General features: G+C 41.7%; 1 protein-coding gene across 1 annotated transcript in view; it reads right to left on the bottom strand.

The window, feature by feature from the left end:
- Nucleotides 1–19,871, bottom strand: part of KHDRBS3 (KH RNA binding domain containing, signal transduction associated 3) — an 87,818-nt gene extending 67,947 nt beyond the window's left edge. Inside the window, exon 1 of the mRNA XM_041420806.1 lies at nt 19,375–19,871. Coding sequence (XP_041276740.1) covers nt 19,375–19,462 — 88 coding nt within the window. The 5' untranslated portion in view covers nt 19,463–19,871. The remainder of the gene's footprint in view (nt 1–19,374) is intronic.
- Nucleotides 19,872–20,792: the final 921 nt, after the last annotated feature.

The following is a 20,792-nucleotide window of genomic DNA, read 5'->3' as shown; positions in this document are numbered from 1 at the left end:
ACAGCATTCAGAATTCTCAAATTAATAATAATATCCCTGTTGAAGGACTCAAACCAATCTTTATTTAAATTGCATTCACAGGCATTATAAGTTCTATTTTACACTCTAGGTACTACTATCTGCACTGATCTGAAAATAAATTTCAGTCACCAACATGACAAATATTTTGAATGGGCTTTTTTATTTAAGCAATTCAAAACTAAATGAACACCTATTACCTTCACATCAAAAATGACTCCACTAAAATCTGTTTAGACTGATTAATATTAGCAGTAAGGTAGGAAGTACCACAGTAGGAACTGTCAAAATCATGCATAAGGTATTAACAGATGTTTAATCAGTCTTGCTCAGGAAGAAAACAAGATGTAGATGGCAGTCCCATATCCTCAATCTACCCCACTAAAAATTATTTATCTCATTGTGAAGACAACTTATAGCAAAATGCTAAAATCAGCTGTATGATTTAGCTACTCTACCTACGGTACATGTACCTACTGCAGATCTTTCTTTAAGCATGAATATTTCTAAATTAGCAAGGTCAGGAATCCACTAGCTACAAAAAGTCAACTCATTTGTTCTGTAACTTAAAAATAAAATCCAGTGTACGGAGCATCTTACACTCCTTGGTGCATAGGACCCAGGCAAAATGAAATTAATATTCTGTATCACAAGTCCTTACAAGCAGCTGTTTCACCTTTTTCATTTCAGCATATGAGCACAGCCAGGTAGCTCTTACACAAGATTCCACTTGACATTTTGGTGAGACATCAAGAAGGGCCTATAATCTTTCCTCCTTATCACACACATAGCACTGCAGAGTACTACAAACTTTCTGTGACTCCTCTGACAACTTTGACAAGAAAAGGCAGATCTCAGCTGAAAAATGGACACAACCTGAAGCTCTCAATACGCAAATATCACATTTTAAACTATTGCCAAGATGAAGTAGTAGCCATAGCACATCCAATTGCTGACCATTAAAACAGACAGACTTGAGCACTATTAAGACCACACTTTAAGGCACTGGCAAAGACTGCGGTCTAAAAATCTGCCAGCAGATTCAAACAAACCATATTTAATACTATATGATAAGATAGCTATGGCTAAACATCCCTGTGTTTTGTATAGTTGATAGTTACACAAATAAGTGTACAGCTGTTTACTTAGCATTATGCATGATTTATGTAGCCACCAGCAATACAAACAATGTTATCTTCTACTTCTCCAAAAAATATTTTTAGGTAACTAGAGCTTTGCCAGGAGCTTCCATCCCAATGACAGAAGGCCAGGGTAGAGCCTCACACTGTGGAAATCCTTAATTCATTAATGTGTCACATTCCGCTGATAAATATCAGTAAAACACAACTCACACCTTCTGTAAGTCACAATTTGCTTGAAACCATCACTAAAGCAGAAGTTTCAGGAAACATGCACAAATACTGACAGAGATAGCTGATGTCATCAACAGGCCACTGTTTCTGTAAGGTCATGGTCATCAGGGAATGTCACTGATGCCTGAGGCAAAGCATTCCTATCTTCAAGAGCAGGGAGGAGGAGCTGGGACACCACAGCAAGGTAAAACTCACTTTGATCTCCTGGAAGGTGATGTAGTGAACAGCTCTTGAGAACCATTTCCAAGCATAGAAAGCCAAGATGAGAGAGCAGTTTGCACAAATTCATGGCAGGGAAGTCACACATACTGAGCAACACTATGAACAATGTGAGATGAGACAAGAGCTGATGTGTCCACCCCATCTGTAGTAGGGCTTTTGAGAAGCCTCCCACACCCCATCTTCCTGTGGACTGATGAGGCACAGGATAGAGATGTGAGGCAGACTGAAAACTGACCTGCCTGGCTCAAGGGACTCTGTCAGGGCCATCACAACCAGGCCAGCCAGGGGCCAGACATCAGTGGTGAGCTCTGAGGTTCAATGATATTTAACATCTTCATCAGTGACCTGGCTGATGGCACAGAGTGCAGTTTCAGCAGCTTTACGCACCAGAAAACCAGGAGCAATCCAAACACGAGAGGGTTGTGATGATACTCAAAGTGCCTTGAAGAGGTGGAGGAATGGGCAGCAGTCCTGCAGTTCAAAGGGAAGTGCAAAGTCCTCTGCCTGTGGAGGAACAACCCCATGCAAGAGAATGGCCTGGAAACCAAACACCAGAAGCAGCTTTGCAGAAGAGGTCCTGAAGCTCAAACAAGTTGAGCATCAGCCAGGAAGGTGCACTTGTAAAGGCCACCAGCACCTGGGCTGCACCAGAACAGCACTGCCAGCACTTTGGAAGTGGTGATCCTTCCTCTCATGCAAGTTTAATAAGTGTCTTGGTTTCTGCTGTTGTGTTGAAGAGTTTTGAAATTATTTTTTGGAGGAAAGATTTGTTCCATCTTTGGTATTTTTTAAAAAATACTAGTTCCAATAAATTCTTCCCCCAGCCCAAGATTTATTTCTCATTAAATACTGGGACATAGCAAGCCATGATTTGTTACCTGAAAGCACGGTACAAATCAATGCCATTCATTCATCATAGGAATGCTAGAACAGTCCAGAGGAACTGATATGGACAGACCCAGGGTCCAGCAGTCCATTGTTTTCCCTCTCCTTGTGCAAGGCTGAAAATACACACAGCATGCAGCTCTTCCCACTGCTTCCCAGAATGCAACATTGTCCAAAATGCATTTTCTGTCCAATAAAAACTTGTCACTGTCCATATTTCACACAGAGTTAGGGAAAGGAACAGAGATAAAGCTATTGCAAGTATCTATAGTGTTTTTAAATTCTTATATTTAATTCAGTGATATTCAGAGTTAGCACCAGACTCTGCTATGACTTAAACTCACACCCACTGATCCTACATAAGCTCTACCAACAAGTATAAACTCAATCTTACTATAGAATTGATAAAAAAACATCTATCTATTCTGTGGCATTGCACTGATTGAGTGAACTCAGAAAGTGAATGCAATCACTGCTTAGAGCCTCTAAAAGATGAACCATTAAAAATAGCATAGACTGGAGTAAGCTTCATGTATAATCTCTTGTTTCAACCTACTGTTGATAATTTTTTCATATTGGTGATTGTTAACACAAGCTTCCTGGTCCTTTGATGTAAACTTCTCAGAATCCTGAGAAATTCCATGTCTGAAACTTTGTTTACTAAAGAACTATTGATGTGCAAGTAAGCTGTGAAAAAGTAATCTTGTATAGACAGAACACAAAACCACAAAAACAGGTGTATATATGTCATGGGTCATAAAATGGATCAGTTGTGTATTTTACTCTGAAAAACAAAACAAAAAAATCACAATTTTTAAAAATGCTTTCAATATACTTATGAAAAAGGTAACAACCTAAAGCATCCTAAAGCATTTGTGCATTCTGATACACAGATGTAGAAAACCAACCTATGGACTGTAGTTGGCACATGTAAAAGAAAAGGGACTCATTCCTGGATTAGTTTAACACAACCTTAATCCTCTAACCTCAAAATCAGGTTGGATGGGCTTTAAACAAGCTGGTCCTGTGAAGGTGTCCTTACCCATGGCAGGGGGTTTGTAACTAAATGACCTTTAAGGTTCTTCCAATCCAAACCACTTCATGATTCCTTCAGAAGGCCATCACTTCCACTGCCAGCAGATAAAAGAAGTAAAGCACCATTTTTGATAAAATTATTGTAGGCAGTACTTTTAATTTTTGTCACCCATTGCAGTCCTGGGCTGCAGTAATGTAATTTGGCAAGAAAAACATACAAAGGCAGCTTGCACATCGACTGTCCTGTGGGAAACTGCAGCTTAAAGAAATTTGTGTAGTAATTTTTTGTATGAGCTTCAACATAAATTGGATGTTAAAAACTTCAAACATCCAAGTTAAAAATTAACTAGCAGAGGGATAACATTAATTACAATCCCTTCCACGTGCTCAATAGCAAGCAAATCCAAATTATTTTCTGTGTATGAAGGCACATTACACAGGATAATGCATATTGCTACCATATTCATTTTTTTCCAAGTATTATGCTATTAAACTTCACAGAATTGTATAACAAGATCAGACTTCCCTAGAAGTGTTATAAAACTTGAAAGTCCATCTTAAGGACTCAATCCAGCTGCAAATCTTAACGAAAGGACTAAATATCTTTCAACAGACCAGTCTTTGCAGGAAAGTGGTCACATCTACAGCTGCAATAAATCTCTGCCTCTGTAGGACCATGTGCCTGTCAATGCAGCATCTTCCCTGAGGAAGGTAATCTTCCCACTTTCATGGTATCTATGAAAAAAAGGTTTTCTTTTCTTAAACTAGTATTTCTAGCATTCACCTAATAGAACATTATGCATCTTCCCAAATTTAAGAAAAACTGAAACAGACCATGGTTTATACCTTCATAAATAGCTGAAGTAACTACCAACAGTAAGATTTTGCTGAAACACACCTTCCAAAGCTAAAATATACTACAGTTTTAGTAGCATTTATGGTACGGGTTTACTAGCAATAGGAAACAGCTCTGACTCAAAATCTTTCTCTAAAGAAAGTATCTCCATGTTCACCTTAAACAGAACTAATCAGCTCCTTCTGGTTAAGTTATATTTTGACTTAGTAAATTTGTTTACAAATAGCATCTTTCTTCAGTAAAAAGTATTTTTAAAGGTCTAAGTTTCTTTCCAACTGACATGGTTATGGTATAACTGTAAGAATCAGGAAAACTGCATGTTCTGTGCAATTACTCAGCAGTCAAGTCAATTACAAATTTATTTGTCTTACTAGTTTGTTTTGAAGACAGTTTAAAATCAAATGTTTATCTCAAAATCTAAAATGTGATGCCTGAGTTTTACTACAGCCAAATTATGTCACACAATTATTTGATAAATTAACTTTAGACATGTTACAGTTTTATTTTTCATCCAGCTAATTTCAGAATGTCAACTTTCACCAAACACTTTTTCCCAGTGATGAGCACGTGGGTTCTTAGGGGAGTAATTCCTATATTCAATAGTTTAAGTAGCATATTTCAGTACATTTCTACAGATTATACCCTGAAAATCAACTACTACAAAGTGTCACAGGCACAAAACAGCTGACACCTTTAAGTGCAGTAGAACAATTCACAGCCAGGGAAGTTCACCTACATTCAAGGTGAGACAGCAAAAACAAAATCGGTCATATTTTTAACAGTCATGCTGGGAACCTGCAGAAGCTGCTTCTAACCAGACAGCTGCCCTGCCTGTCCCCCACCTGCCTTCACAGCCCCATATATTCAAGTTTCTGCTCCTTCATCACTTCTGTCTGCCAAGAAACAATAAGAAAAGTGCCAACGCAAACTACCTGAGGTGCCATTACTTCTTGATTCAGTGATGCTTAAATTGCTTTTATATGGGAAAGAAAATGTTGATGCTCCATTTTCCAAAAGTGCAGAATGAAGTTATCTTCTAGATGGGGCAGAGGACAAAGGGAATGAATTTTTAAAAAATACAGCTGCTTAAGAAATTTTGAGTCTGGGTACCTAAAAGATGAAGGACAGCTGAGACAGCAATAACCAGTTAATAGGTAGACTTTTCTATTGCTCCATACTACTTGAGAGAAACTAAGCAAAAAAGTGCATTTGGGAAGAAACTTAAACAGTTGCAATGGGTACTTGTGGACCCAGGAAGTCTTCCTAGAGAAAGGGTCATGTGTTACTAAGTTTCAAATCTCACTTCCCCCTCCCCATTCATTGACCTTAGAGCAAGTGCAGGAATGACAAGTCCAGTCACATACAGAATAACCACCTAAAGGGGCTGAAATGTGTTATTTTGCATACACCCAAGAAATAAAGGTGCTTCACTGAGCTGAAAAATCTGACTGTCCACTAATAGGTCTGAAAAGAACATTTAACCACAGGGAATATAAACTCTTTCTCATGCCAACAGGAGAGACACTCACAAATCCCTCTACCAAATCTCACATGTGGGTTTAAAGACTCAATCACCAGTGTGTCACAGAGCCAGAAAATACCAGAAATGCTACCATGAATTTTCATTGATCATAAATGGAACTACATTCCCAGAGCAGCTCCTTTTGCAGGATCCCTTTCTAAAGCAAGACACAACTAATTTAATAGATTACTACTCATACTTGCTATAACTGTAAGTTTAAAAATACAAACATAACACTAAATTATCAGAATGAGCTGGGAATGAAGGAAAGCTTTTATCACTAAATTCATACAGCTTTTACTTTACCCTTGCATAATAACTATGTATTGGCAGTACCCCTTGACAAGAAGCATGAGATTAACTATGTAGCTGGCCAGGAATATCTATTCTGTTTAATCTATTTTTCTGAAGGGGCCATCTGCTCTTATTTCTTCATTTTGTGGCTTAGCTTGAAATTGCATTCACTATTCTGCTAGGTTTTCAATTAGGTACACATAAAATTTCTCCTATGTCAGGATGGCTGTTTTGAGGATGAAGTACTGTAAGGGAAAAAGGTCTTATTACAAGAAGTTGATTGACTATTATTGATACAGCTCAAACAGCTGATTAGTCATCAATAAAATGAAAGAAAAATAATGCTCACATTTGTTTTATTACAGCACAGCTTGACATCCATTACTAACAGTATGCACAGCCATATTTAAGGTACCAAACCTGAATAAAGGAACTACATTTGCTTTCTATATTCCCTCCACTCAGCTCTTTTCCAATGACTCTGCAGAAAATCTTCAAATCTCAGCTTTGATAACAGCAATGAAACCTTTCCAAATGAGGAGCCAAAAAATACCTCATACAGATGCTGACAAGACATACCGACGTGATTAGCATCATTTGCACAGACTTAGAAATAATGAAGTTACTGCCAAAACACTTACTGAAATACAAGCTACAGGGCTGAGCTCTAGCTAGTTACTACTACTCCAGTGCAGTAATACAAAGTTAAGCAAAATTGTCTGAAAGAACAGTAAAGAATTAAACCTACAGTTTTACCTTATACTTTATCCAAGTGGGAAAAAAAAAGTACCTTTGATTCAGTTATTTCCTATTTCACTGCTTTCTCTAGAAAAATGACCAAGCAGGAGACTATCCAGCAAGTTGAGTACTTTAGCTATTGCCTAGAGTAACTAAATAAATACTCAGCATCAGCCTCATGTTGGAAGCTTTGGTCATTGCTTTGAACACAGGAAAAAGGAATAAGGGATTGGTACCTTCAGGACCTACAACCCACTCAGAGGCAGAAAATACATTATGTTAGCACAATGCTCAGCACACCAGTCAAGTCTAAACTATAATCTAAAAGTTAAGAAAGCAAATCACATCCATTTTCCACTATCAGGGCATTAATCTAAAGGATAATTTGCTTAGAGCTCTTTGTAGACCTGATCCCACATCCAGTTACTTGCCACTTATGTGGTAATGAAATACACACCAGCATTTTTAATTAATTTTATATTGAACTACATGAACTATTACTTAGGGTTTCAAACAAGGCCTATTATTTCAGGTCTGCAAACTATACAAGTGCATCTATAAATAAATAATTTATAAATACCATTATGGTAATTTCCCTGTGCTCTCCATTTAATCAGCTGATAATAAAGGAATATTTTAATAGCTTGAAATTTAGAAGTCTGGGAAAATTTATTTTAAAATTTTATTCAAGATTTTTCAAATTGGACTGACAGCAGTCTTAATAGCTTAAGCATACATGAAGAAAACACCACAGGTCAAAGCTACTTCAGGTCATAGAAGGGTTTGGGGTGGAAGTGACTTTAAATATCATCTAGTTCCATACCCCCTGCCATAGGCAGGGGCACCTTTCCCTAGACCAGGTTGCTTAGAGCCCCATCCAGCCTGACCTGGAACACTCCAAGGACAGGGCTTCCACAGCTTCTCTGGGCAACCCGTGCCAGTGTCTAGCACAGAGAGAAGAATTTCTTCCTAATATATAATCCAAATTTCTCCTCCTTTAGTTTAAAGCCATCCCTGTATATGATATGGTGTCATCCTCAATATATAAAGAGAGAGGCAGAAGGAACTGGTGAACTGGAGTGGAAGGAATAAGGAAGGGGGAGGATGTTCAAGGTGGAAGCGTTTGTCTCCTCGAGCCACAGTCAGGTGCGATGGAATTCTGGAATTCCTGGAGATGGCTGAACACCTGCCTGCTCATGGGAAGTGGAGAATGGATTCCTTGTTTTCATCTGCATGTGTGTGCAGCCTGTACCTCGCTTATCACAGTATCCTCTCTTCACACAGAGTTTTGTAATTTTTACTCTTCCGATTCCCGCCCATTCCCTGGCGGGGGAGGGAGCGAGCGGCCGCGGGCCGGGGTTACAGCAGGACAGGGACACACCTGCGCCTGAGGACAGACAGAACACACCTGGCTGCGACAGCCGCTGCACAGGCGAACACCGGCGGCTCCCGGCACCCGCCTGGCACCGACCCGCTCTCCCGAGGGGCTGGAACCCGAGCCCAGCCCTTGGGGATCACACCCGCTCCGGAGTGCGCCGGAGGCTCACACCCGATCCCGGGAGCCCTGACCCGCCTCTCCCAGGGAATCACACCCGATCCTACAGCCCAGCCCCGATCCCGCCTCTCCGGGGGCTCACACCCGTTCCTACAGCCCCGATCCCACAGCCCCGATCCCGGCTCTCCCGTGGGATCACACCTGATCCCACAGCCCCGATCCCGCCTCTCCGGGGGCTCACACCCGATCCCACAGCCCCGATCCCACAGCCCCGATCCCGGCTCTCCCGGGGATCACGCCCGATCCCACAGCCCCGATCCCGGCTCTCCCGGGGGATCACACCCGATCCCAGAGCCCCGATCCCGGCTCTCCCGGGGATCACACCCGATCCCACAGCCCCGATTCCGGCTCTCCCGGGGAATCACACCCGATCCCACAGCCCCGATCCCGCCTCTCCCGGGGATCACACCCGATTCCGGGAGCCCCGCAGGGCCGGGCCGCTGTCGCCCCCTCCTGGCACCGCTCCAGAAATAATTCCCGAAGCACTCTAAAATCCTCCCGAAACGGCTCCCCCAAAAATGAAACACACATAATGCCTGTTCTAGGAATTAGTGCCCTAATCATAATAGAGTTGCCTGGCAAAGATGCGTTTAAAAATCGTTCTGCAAAAGCTGCATCGTCAATAGCTCTGCATCACTACATGTAAGATGCTGTATTAGAATCTTGTACGAGAGCCCACTGTGGAATGCTTCTGCTCTTTCCAAAGTGTGCTCATATTAATAGTTCATTAATAGCCCAAGATCCTAAAAATCACAAATGATATAAGGCTGGAAAAATTCTTCAGAGGTCATTAATTCTCAGTCATGGTTTAGCCCCAGCTAGCAACTAAGCCCCATATAGGTGCTCCCTTCCCACCAAGATGGGGAGAAAATCACAAGGATAAAATTAATAAGACTTTGTGCATTGAGATAAAGACAGTTTAATAGGAGGTAAAGCAAAATCCATGCACATAAGCAAAGCAAAACAATTCATCCACCCCTTGCCATGGCCAGGCAGGCGTTCAGCCATTCCGAGGACAGCAGGGCTCCATCACACGTAATGGTGACTTGGGAAAACAAACGCCAATGCTCCAAACTTCCCCTCTTCCTTCTTCCCCCCAGCTTTATATACTGGGCATCATGCCATAAGGTCTGGAACATCTCTTGGGTCAGTTTGGGTCAGCTATCCCAGCTGTGTGTTACCCCATCTCTTGTTCCCCCCAGCCTCCTTGCCAGTGGGGTGAGGAGCAGAAAGGCCTTGAATGAGCATAAAAGGCCTCTGTGTGAGCTCTGCTAAGCAGTAATGAAAACATCCCTGTGTTATCAACACTGTTTTCATCACAAATCCAAAACAACCTCACATTGGCTACTGGGAAAAAAAAATCCCAACCAAAAACACTACATCCCTCACAAGCACTTTATGACTACACTTACATCATTCCCAGCATTTGTTTCACATGGTATTAACAGGCTTCTGTGAAGACTCGGGTGCCTGCAGAAACAAAAAGGTCTAAAGCACAGATACAGCAAGCCTTAAAAACATGATAAATCTTTTGTTGTATCCTTTTATACAGTAGGGCAATAAAAACCTAATCATTTTTCCAGACCATGGATGCATGGTGTAATAAAAAGGTCAAGAGTATATGATAAGCAAAAATAATCTTTAAGACTAATCTGTGTAACACAAGACAAATTGGACCACAAGAGTCTTTTCCAGTCTTTAAGATCTAGTACTAAGGTGCTGCATTTCACCTTGCAGACCATCCAGCCTAGGATATTACTGGGATAACTCCACATAGGGAGCAAGTGTTAACAAGGGCTAAAGGTATCACTGCAGCCCATCTGCTGTGAAACAGCTTAGCTCCTCCAGACACGCCAGGCTTTAAATGGAGAAACTGAACCAATCACTAAGAACAAACACTTTTCCTCTGAAACATCTTCAACTACCACAAAGATTTTGGGGAACCCTTTAAAGGAAGGCAGAAAACTGATCTGTGAACAAGTTTCTTCAAAATTAGGATTTCTTGAGCCTAAAATAATAGGCCAGAAGTGGTCATGAAGCAGTTGGATACTTAATAAAGTGAAAAAATGCTTTCTGAACTTTCATGACTCTACAAATGGATGAAGAACATCATACCCAAACTGTGTTTCTATAGCTGAGAAAAATCTGCTTTCCTTTAAGCTCAGGAGGGGAGATGGGGTACAGTTAAACACCATAAAAACTCAAATAACCAAACAGACATGAAAAACCATAGTGCCTTTCACTTTAACAGAAGTGAAATTTATCATTTAGCATTAGTCTGGAGGTGGACAGAGAAGGAAAGGGTGATTTTTTTACTTCACTGCTTTACCTCATGGAGCTGTATCACTGAAGTCAGCATAGAGGGCACCACAGCATTTCTGCCTAATAGCAGAAGAAAGGTAACAAAAATCTCTTTAACCCTCAAATATTGGAGCACAAACTGGGCTTCTTACCAGGGACACATCAGGATTGGTACTTGACCACCTCTAGTTAATTAGGACATGGATCAAAATGAACCAGTAACAAAAACCTTTGTTCACTACCAGCAAACAGAAAAGGACACATGAAAGGAAGAATGACCACATTAGAAGCAGTCCTTCCATTTCTGTATCTGAAAATCATCATTTTTATCCCAAAGCAGTAGGAAAAACTGGCTGAAAACATCTAAAACCTTTTGCTTTCAAACACATTTGCTTCCTAGAGTACTGTTACTGAATGGTTTGAGGCAATAAAAGGCTACAGATACATTTCTTCTCCAAGCATTCAACAAATGCAGCAGCAGTGAGAGAAGTAATTTACAGAATCACAGAATATCCTGACTTTTCCTGGTGGGAAGGGACCCACCAGGACTGAAGTCCAACTCCTGGCCCTGCACAAGACCAGCTCAAGAATCCCACCATGTGGCTGAAAGTATTGTTCAAATATTTCTTGAGCTCTGTCAGGCTTGGTGCTGTGACCACTTCCCTGGGGAACCTGTTCCAGCTCCCAACCTCCCTCTGGGTGAAGAACATTTTCTCAATATCCAACCTCAACCTCCCCTGACACAGTTTCAGGCCTTGCCCTCAGGTCCTGTCACTGGCCCCCAAAGAGAAGAGATCAGTGCCAGCCCCTCCTCTTCCCCTCATGAGGATGTTGCAGACTGCAGTGAGGTCCCCCCTCAGTCTCTTCTTCTCCAGGCTGAACAGACCAAGTGACCTCAGACACATTTCATATGGCTTCTCCTCCAGACCATTCATCTTCATAGTCCTCCTCTGAACACCCTTAAATGCTTCTATATTTCTCCTATATTGTGATTTATATTGTAGTGTCTGAAACTGCACACAGTACTTAAGACATTTCCCTATACTCTTTGTCTTGTCCACATAAAGGCATCTTACTCAGACTGTTCCTTTTGAGCAATCCTGATGGATTATTAAAGTCAAAGAAAATCAGTAAATCCTTAAAGGATTTGCAACTTCAGGTCTTCACTGTCACTATATTATACCAAGATCAGCACAGCAGCAGTTGTTATAACAAATTTTTTTGTTGGATCAAGTACAATGGGTTTACTGAAATGATTTCTAATCTTTTAGGTTTCCAATTACTCTGTCAACGAATTCTTCCTAGAAAATAAAGATCTATAAAAGAACACCTATACAAGCCAAAAATGTGAAAGATTTACCATCTAAAAGAATTAAACTGACATTTTTTTTGCTGCCTTGCAACTTTGTTGAAGTTGAGTTGCTACCTGCAGCCAAAAGTCTGATAAACACATCAAAATAAGAAATGAATGGCATCCAGCAAATAGCAACTAGAGATGGAGAACAGAAAGGAAATCCATTTAACTGCCTAGTTTCTTAATAAGTTTGCCTTGACAATAAGGTAAAATGGTGAAAAACAACAACACAACATAAAAGAAACGTAAGTGATAAATATGACAAAGGCAAGTTTAAGCAAAGGAAAATTTAAAGCTAGGATAAACACACAAAGAATAAAACACGCACTGCTCAGCAGTTGAGGTACAAAAATACATCAGTCAGTGTAACAATGCTTCTTCATGCTACCTCTCCAGTTACTGCTCTTTAATTTGCTCCTTGGCATAAACAGCCAACCTACAGCTATGGCACAGCCCAAGTCATTGACAGTTCAAAGAGCTTAACAATTTAGCAGGGATCAAATGTCCATAAATGCAACTCATTTTGAGGCAAAGATGTCAAGATACACAAAATCTACTGGTCCTTATATCTGGTTTAAGAGTTAATCATCCATTGCTAAAGCATTGTGCATTTTTTCATTTGTACTTCTTGGCCAGACATTTCACCATCAGTTTGAAGGGCCTCTTTGCACTTTTATTCACTCCTGCAGGCAGTCAGGCTCTCAAAGCACAAGTCAAAGATCCCTTTCACACACCAATCAGACTAGCAAGAGGCCTACAGACCTTCTCAAACTTGCAAAGCATTGTATTTTTCCATGATTTCCTCAAAGATTAAGACATATGGACTTGTGTAAGTAGAATGTCACAAGAAAATTAAATTCCTGAGTCCATATGCCCTTATGGCCTTAGCTTAAGGCCATAAATATATTAATTTTCTAGCTACTGCTACACTTGAAAAAAAAAATCACACTTGGCTAGAAATATATGGCTCTAAAATAATTCCCAGAACTATCACCACCACTACCAAACAGCTCCCACGGCATGGGTGAGACTTGCCTTCCCAGGACTCAGGGGCAGACAACCCCACTTTATCAAGTATTCCACATACCCAGTACAGAAGCCCTGCCCTTTGTAATGTTCTATTTGAAAAACAGTATTAATAATGTAAACATTAAGCTTGCAAGATTCCTGCAGAGCTCAGCTAAGAACAGTCAGTTAATTCACCATAAAATATTAGGTGTGTCAGTTACCAGTTAATCTATTTAAACATGCTTTTTACTGAACCCTGCTAAATACTAATTAAAAAGTCATGCAATACCACACTGAATACTTTACAGATGCTTCTCAACTCTGAACTTGGATACCTGATTCTTTCAAACAAAAGTGTATCCTAAATTCCTTTGTTTCTTAATTATACTTGAAGCCAGAGGGCAGAAAGGTCACATACATAAATTTTAAGTACATGCAAGAAAAGTCAAACAAGCCACAGGCCAGAGGAACAGTGCTGTGACCTTCTTTCTGATTTCCCCAGTAAATAAGTACTCAGAAGGTTACAGTTTTAATTTGCATGGCTGGTGTCAAAAAGGATTGAAAGTGACAAACCATGTCAGCCTGCATTTGAAACCTTTAAATTCAATCTCTCTCACTGACTGCCAAAGTGAGTGTGCAAGTGAATTAGGAGTCAGCTTTGCACTAATTGTGATTGCAGTGAGTGGCTCTAGGCTCAGTCAGGCTTCAGAAGATGAGCCCAGGGGTGAAGAAAGTATGATTATCTTCAGCTGCATTTTGCAGAACCCTGTTAACATGACTGGAATATCTGATAAATCACTTCCGCAGCCTTTTAAGAGAGCAAGATTGGAATCTAACTTTTAGGAATCCCTCTGACTGCTCCGATACAGTTTCACTGCAGTAAAAGCAAAGAGGAACCATAACAAAAACTTGAACTTCTGAAGTTTGACCAAATACAAATAGCTGAGATAAGAGACAGACTCTGAAATATCCCTTCTGCCATCCAAGAGTTACTAGTTTTCATGCTGCTTTAAGAAAACAGAAATACAACCCAAATCAACATTTCCTAGATTGATGGTGCAACCATTGCATCGTATCCATTCCCATTACTGCCACTTTAATTTCTCCTCACACTTGGCCTGGAAAATATCCAATTCCACCTAAACATTTTGCTTAGACTCTCATCTTCTAGTAATCAGACTAAACCCAGAAGAGTTTATTTCTGGTTAACTGCTAAGAATGGCAATTAAAAGTGACCAGCAGTCTGAAAAAATCTGAGAAGCACAAAACTTACTACATTTCATACAATGCTCCGAATAATTTTAAAACACAGTAAGCTTTCTACACCCGTATCTCATTTTCAAAACACCTATGACCTTCATGAAGTGCTTTGAAATCCTCAAAGAGTAGGACACTTGAAACAAGTATTGTTTGTGACTGATACTATAATGACAAAAAGGAGAGTTTGGGGTTACACAGATGGAGTACATTCAACACCATTAGTGACTGGAATGAGCAGCACCATGTGTCTGTGCCATGCCACACAGGAAAGTGGATGCTTCAGTGGCAAACTGATCATTTACGTTACAACATGGGTATGTCACTCCACATAATCACATTTGTTTTTGATAAATTAAATACAAGCACAAAACCCCTTGCATACCTAGATTTAGTGAAAGTTGTCCTGGTTTTGGCTGGGACAGTTTATTTTCTTCCTAGTGCCTGGTACAGTGCTGTGATTCAGATTCAGTATGAGCTGACAACACAGTGATGTTTTGGTTGTTGCTAAGTAGTGCTTACTCTAAATCAAGGACTCTGCAGTGTCTCACGCTCTGCTGGGGAGCAGGTGCACAAAAAGCCCAGAGGGAGCACGGCCAGGAGAGGTGACTTGAACTGGACAAAAGAATATTCCACAGCACAGGATGGATGTCCAGTATATAAACTGTGGGGAGTTGACTCAGAGCCACTGATTGCTGCTCAGGGACAGCCTGGGCATCAGTCAGCAGATGGGGAACAACTGTATTATGCATGACTTGTTTCTCTTGGGTTTTAGTCCTCTTTTTAATTTCCAGTATAATTATTATATTTTACTTTATTTCAGTTATTAAACCCACAAGTTGTACCTTTTTTCAATTCTCCTCAGATTCCACCGGGGGAAAGGCAACAAGTGGCTGCACAGTACCTACTAACCAAGCTGAGCTTAAACCACAACAAAAATCAGTAATATATAAGGAACCTTAATTTATTGTTAAGCTCCTACTTCAACCATTTTTACAAAGTCATCTCTGCTGAAAAAAAAAAATTAGACCACTCATATCCTCTGCAAAGCAGAAAGCGTACTCACCTCACACTCCGTTCTCCCTGATATTTAGGGAGGTACAGCTCTGATTACTGAAGTCCCAAGCAAAATTTGACACAAGAAACAGCAAGCCCCTGCTGATCACCACTAGCCATGTGGCTCAGGAAAGCCATTCAACACAGTTAGCACATACAGCCATGTACTGATAAGAAGGCTTGGTATTCCTGTACATCGTCTCATCGACATTTTCAAGGAAGCCTTGCCAACTTCAGATATTACCTCAAATCTCAAAGCAGCTTAAATGAGCTTCTAAGGAAGAATTCCAGAGGTCCAGTCTGCACAAGAGAGCTGTCTTTCAGCAATGGAAGCAACCCTAACTTTCATTATGTACACATTTAATTATCTACACAAACCAAACAACTGCCAAGCACCCATTTTCAGGTCTCCCCTGTTGGAAATGTGTCTGGTATCACCATGTTTTATTTACAGTTTCCTTCTTCCATCTGCAGTTTCACATACTTCATTCAACATTCACGAACTGCTCGTCTTAAATCACTACTATAAATAAATGTGAAAGAAGGTAAAGTAACTTTTCTGTCACGTATCTTTCAGTATTTTTAGAGCATCACTCATGAACCAAGTTATGAGAATTAACACTACACTTGCACATTTACCAACGTTTATATACAACCACAACTGCAAAGACAGCCTTCGAAATAAGGCTTGATTTCAGAACTACCATCACTCCCACAGACAAATATTTTTCAGATTTCACATAAAGATGAGCACATGAGAGCTGAAAATAGGAAAACACAAATGTACTAAGCTCTCGTTTCTTCACAGAAATCTCATCTTTCCCCAGGTTCCTCGTTTACAGAACTTACTATAAGCTAATAACTGGACAAAATTCCCATTTCCACTGTCTGGTACCAGCTGCAAATTAAGCCTATTATCATGGTCATCTTACCACATGTGCAAATAAGTCTATTTCCAATCTATAACATGCTTAAGGGTTTATAGGCAAAAAAATCCCCTTTTTTTGATGGCTTAATGTTCAAGTATACAAATACATCTTCTTAATTAGAAGAGGAGATAAAGTCTGGAAAAGATTCCCACTGTTCTAAAATTTAAGCAGTAGCTAAATGTTTCAATGACTGTTTAAAACAATTTAGGCAATAAGTACTGTATCTGCGTCCCAAGGAAACAGGGCATCAAATCCTTGAAGAGTTCTCAACAAGAAAAATCACAACACACTATGCAGGAACATTGAAGGATGCTGATATTTGATTTTACTGCTTTCAAAACACTGTTTCAAGGCAGAGAAACTTCTGTCATATCCTAATTCATAAAGGCAGATTAATAACACTGCCCACAAAAATATTCTTACAGCATCTTAGTTATTTCCACATTTTTCTTTTTTAACTGAAATGTTACCCAGGAACTTGAAGCAGGCCAAGCTCCACTTTTTAAATTTAAAATTATGTAATTTGTGCATACACAAATTATAATATGCAATTACAAGCACAATATGCAAATTCATTCACTTCCATTTGAAAACTATAATTACCACATTTCAGAAGTCTAGACCCAGGATTTTCTGTAGAAACCAAATTTCAACATGACTGGAAATTTGTTAGCCATTTGGCTCTTCTGTCTAAGCAGTAAACATACCTCAATTACTTCAGCATCTCAAAAGGATTCTACTTCATCCACACAACTCTTACAAATTACTCTTGAGTTTCTGAAGAAAGCCAGCTGATGTACAGTATTTCAGTTAAAGTAAATACAGATAGCAAATTTAATGCCACTAAGACACCAAAATGCTATTACATAATTAAGCTGGTTATTTAAAGCACTTAAAACCTTTGCTAAGACATTCTCTTACAGATACCCAAAAGAAGCCAGACTTGGAAACCTGTTTCATTCTAAACTTACAAGACAAACAAACCCAATTAAAAAACTAGACAAGCCATTTTATTTGCCTCCACAGGAACTAATATAGAAAATAGTCAGTGGACCTGACATACAATATCCAAGCCAGAACCATTACATATACATTTCCACTAATAATTGTCATTCATTTAAGTGCATAGAATTATTGCCACTGAGAAAAAAAAAGCCCCTGATAAAGTAATGTCATGACAGGATGGGTTTGTAAAACATCCCCTCCTGAAGTCATATTTCCCACCTGTATTACACAGGCACTCTATTGATCTGGGTCTTCGGTGGTTCTACAATTAAACTATTTTAAATAGCTATTACACAGATTTCCATTTTAAACTGGTGTTAACCAGCTGATTAGTCACCCTCAGTATTTCTTTTCTCCACCTCTAACATGTGAAACACTTCAGATATAATTCAAGACTTCACTTTCAAAGTAAACAAAAAATCAAAACACCGACTAGATTAGAGGTTGGATGCACATACATCTACACTTTTGCACTGACAATATAGGTTCTTTTTCTGGAGCTGAATGTATGCATGCAGATACTGTGATTAAAGGCAAAAGTTTCAGTCCTCCAATTTATCATTTCAATGATAAGCTCAAAAAAGATCATAAATTCAGTCAAAAGGACAGATTTACTTCCTTTAACACTGTTTACAAAATAGTAAATCACATACTTCTGTAACTCCCTGGAATAACTTACACATGCAAAAAGATTCTTCACTACCTGGAGAGGAACTTCCATAATTTCTAGCCATCAAACTTAATTTTTACAAATTTTTTCATTCACAGCAAACACAAGAAGCAACTGCTTTTTTAACATAATTCTCCTTTTCCCACAATCAACAGGGACATTTTTACAGATTCAGAGTTTGGAAAAATATGCAAAATACCAATCACCCATGGATATGGACCTTCAATTCACTTAGCATATGCATTCCACAGTTGAAACTGTGACAGCTACCCCTAACTCCAGAGTATCCAGACAACAGTAATTCTCCTTCTGATTCTGAGACAGGCATTTGCATCTATTACACATCGAAACCTACAACACATGAGAAGAACCCACATCAACTTAAACTTGTTCCTGTTACAGGATGCAAAGCACACCAAGCACGGCTTTGTAATCATTGCAATTGAAGCCAAAATCATTTTGGCTATCACTATGTTTGGTGTGTTAGAGAATCAGTTCATAGCTTATTTCACTTGCACATTCAAGCACTAGGTCTTTCCAGAGCTGTACTTGAAAGTATCGCCTGCTAATTACACAGTATCTCCAAATGTACATTAAATCATACTTAAATTCACATAGAATGACTTTTGAGTCAGTACCGCATCGCTGAAACAAAAAACTAGCACTTTAAAGCACATCTGTCTTGACAGATGCAGAAGGGGTGGGAGTAATTTATTATCTGGAGTTATATAATTGCAAAATAAAATATGCTTTGTGCTTTTTAAAGGCTTACTAAAATGTAGCAGAGCCTAAAGTTTCTAGGAAAAGCCATCGGCAATAGGCTCGCTCTTACAAAGGCTCACACGCATGTAAACAATCGGCTGTTCATTGTTCACAAACAGGGTAAAATAGGAAAACCTTCGGGGGTTTTAATTGACATGCAGCCCAAGCAGAGCACAGCAGACACAGCCATTCAACTCGGAATAATCTGTAACTGGAGTAGTGAGCGACGGCAGAGAAAACACGGGTGGAAGAGGGGCAATGCGGGCAGGCACCCAGCGAGCGCGGCTGCCCGGCAGGGCAAGGGGAAGGCGCCGGGAGCCGGCGAACACCGACAGCCTGAGCACAACAAACCCCCCCAAGCGGTGCAAGGCAAGAGTGAATCCCGCACCGAGAACCTCACCGGGAGCCTGAGCACAACAAACCCCTCCAAGCGGCGCAATAGGGAAGGGTGAACCGCGGGCTGAGCATCCGCGGCGGCCGCCGCTCACTCCGGCCCGTCCCCGCCGCGGGACAAGGCACCCCGCGGTCCCTCACCTTGGTTGACCAGCCGCAAGGCGTGGGTGAAGGACGGGTCCAGCGAGTCCTTCTCCGCCATCAGCTCGGGCAGGTACTTCTCGTCCATGGCAGCGGCGGCGGCCCGGAGCGGCAGCGGAGCCGGGGCGCCGGGTGCGCCCGCGGGGAAGGAGCGGGTCCGAGTCCCAGGGAGCAGTAAATCCTCGGAGGCAGCGCTTCCCCCCGGCCGCCTCCCGCCCGGGGCTGCGGGGACGCATCCAGAAGGAAGCGCCGCAAGCCCCCGGCCAGGAGCGGGGAGAAAAGGGGCGCGGGCTGGGGGGCCGCCCCCCCTCAGCAGACAAGGGGCGCGGACAAATCACTCTGCGGAAGCGCACAAGGAGGAAAGACGGGGAAGAGACGCGCCCCGGGAGCCGCTGACCCAGGCAAGACGGGAGCCGCGCACACAACAAAAGAGACTGTTAGGCGGCGGCAGGCGCTGCGCACAGACCCACAACACCAACACCACCGCCGGCGACACAGCACCCACTGAGCGCGCAAACCGCCCCGCACCAGGTTTATATACGGCTCCAGACCACGCCCCCCCGGCTGTCGGTAGCCCCGCCCAGGAGCGGTGCCCCGCCCCAGCTCTTTCCAAAGGGCGGGGATAGCAGAGCCCCCTAAGTGTCGCCGCCTTGCTCAAGTGAAGGCTCCTATTGGATAGCGTGGCCTGTCAGTCCGAGACCAGCCGCAGCTTCTCATTGGTCGCTGCTTTTGGCCCCGCCTCTCCGCGGTCGGTGAGGGGTCGGTGCTGAGGGGCCCTCCCAGAGCGGCTCCGCACCGGGAGCCGAGCGGGAGCGGGGTAGGGGCGGGACGGCGCCTGGAGCAGTGGAACTCATCGAGCCCTTCAGACCCCACAGTGACCCCTCCGACACACGAGTCCCCTTCGGGCACTCTACGGGACTGTAGGATCTGTGAGAGGGATCGGGGATCCAGGACGGCGTCCCTTCCGTCCCTGTCAGATCTTACGGAGAAAGGCAGACCTTGTGTTCGAAGTAGAGCAAGCGCGATTTTATTTTCTTTTTCCCTCTCACAAACAGCTGTATCCTCTATCCAGCGTTCTGTGCTTTTGCCTCTAGTAATACAAACCACTTCATAAATACCAGCCAAAAAACCGTATTTCTGATGAGTTGCCCAGATGTGCGGCTCTAAGTGGGTTTGGGATTCACCCTGTTCTAAACCAGGAAAGAGAAGCAAAGTTTAAAAGACCTTGCTCAAGCCTATTTTTTCAGAGGATGCTTTTGTTATACAAGGTCATGATTCGCTCTGTTCTTTAGCTTTGAGCCTTTACTTTGCTTCCTTTTTAGTCCTTAGGTGTCTCATCAGTGAATCTTGGGTGACAAAAGCCCGGAGGAAGCCAGACCAGCTCTTCTCTGTCACGGAGCACAAGGGCAAAGCAGAGG

The sequence above is a fragment of the Onychostruthus taczanowskii genome, unplaced genomic scaffold (assembly GCF_017590055.1).
Source record: "Onychostruthus taczanowskii isolate IOZ18803 unplaced genomic scaffold, ASM1759005v1 scaffold66, whole genome shotgun sequence".
NCBI lineage: Eukaryota > Metazoa > Chordata > Aves > Passeriformes > Passeridae > Onychostruthus > Onychostruthus taczanowskii.
This window is presented reverse-complemented; position numbering and strand designations above follow the sequence as displayed.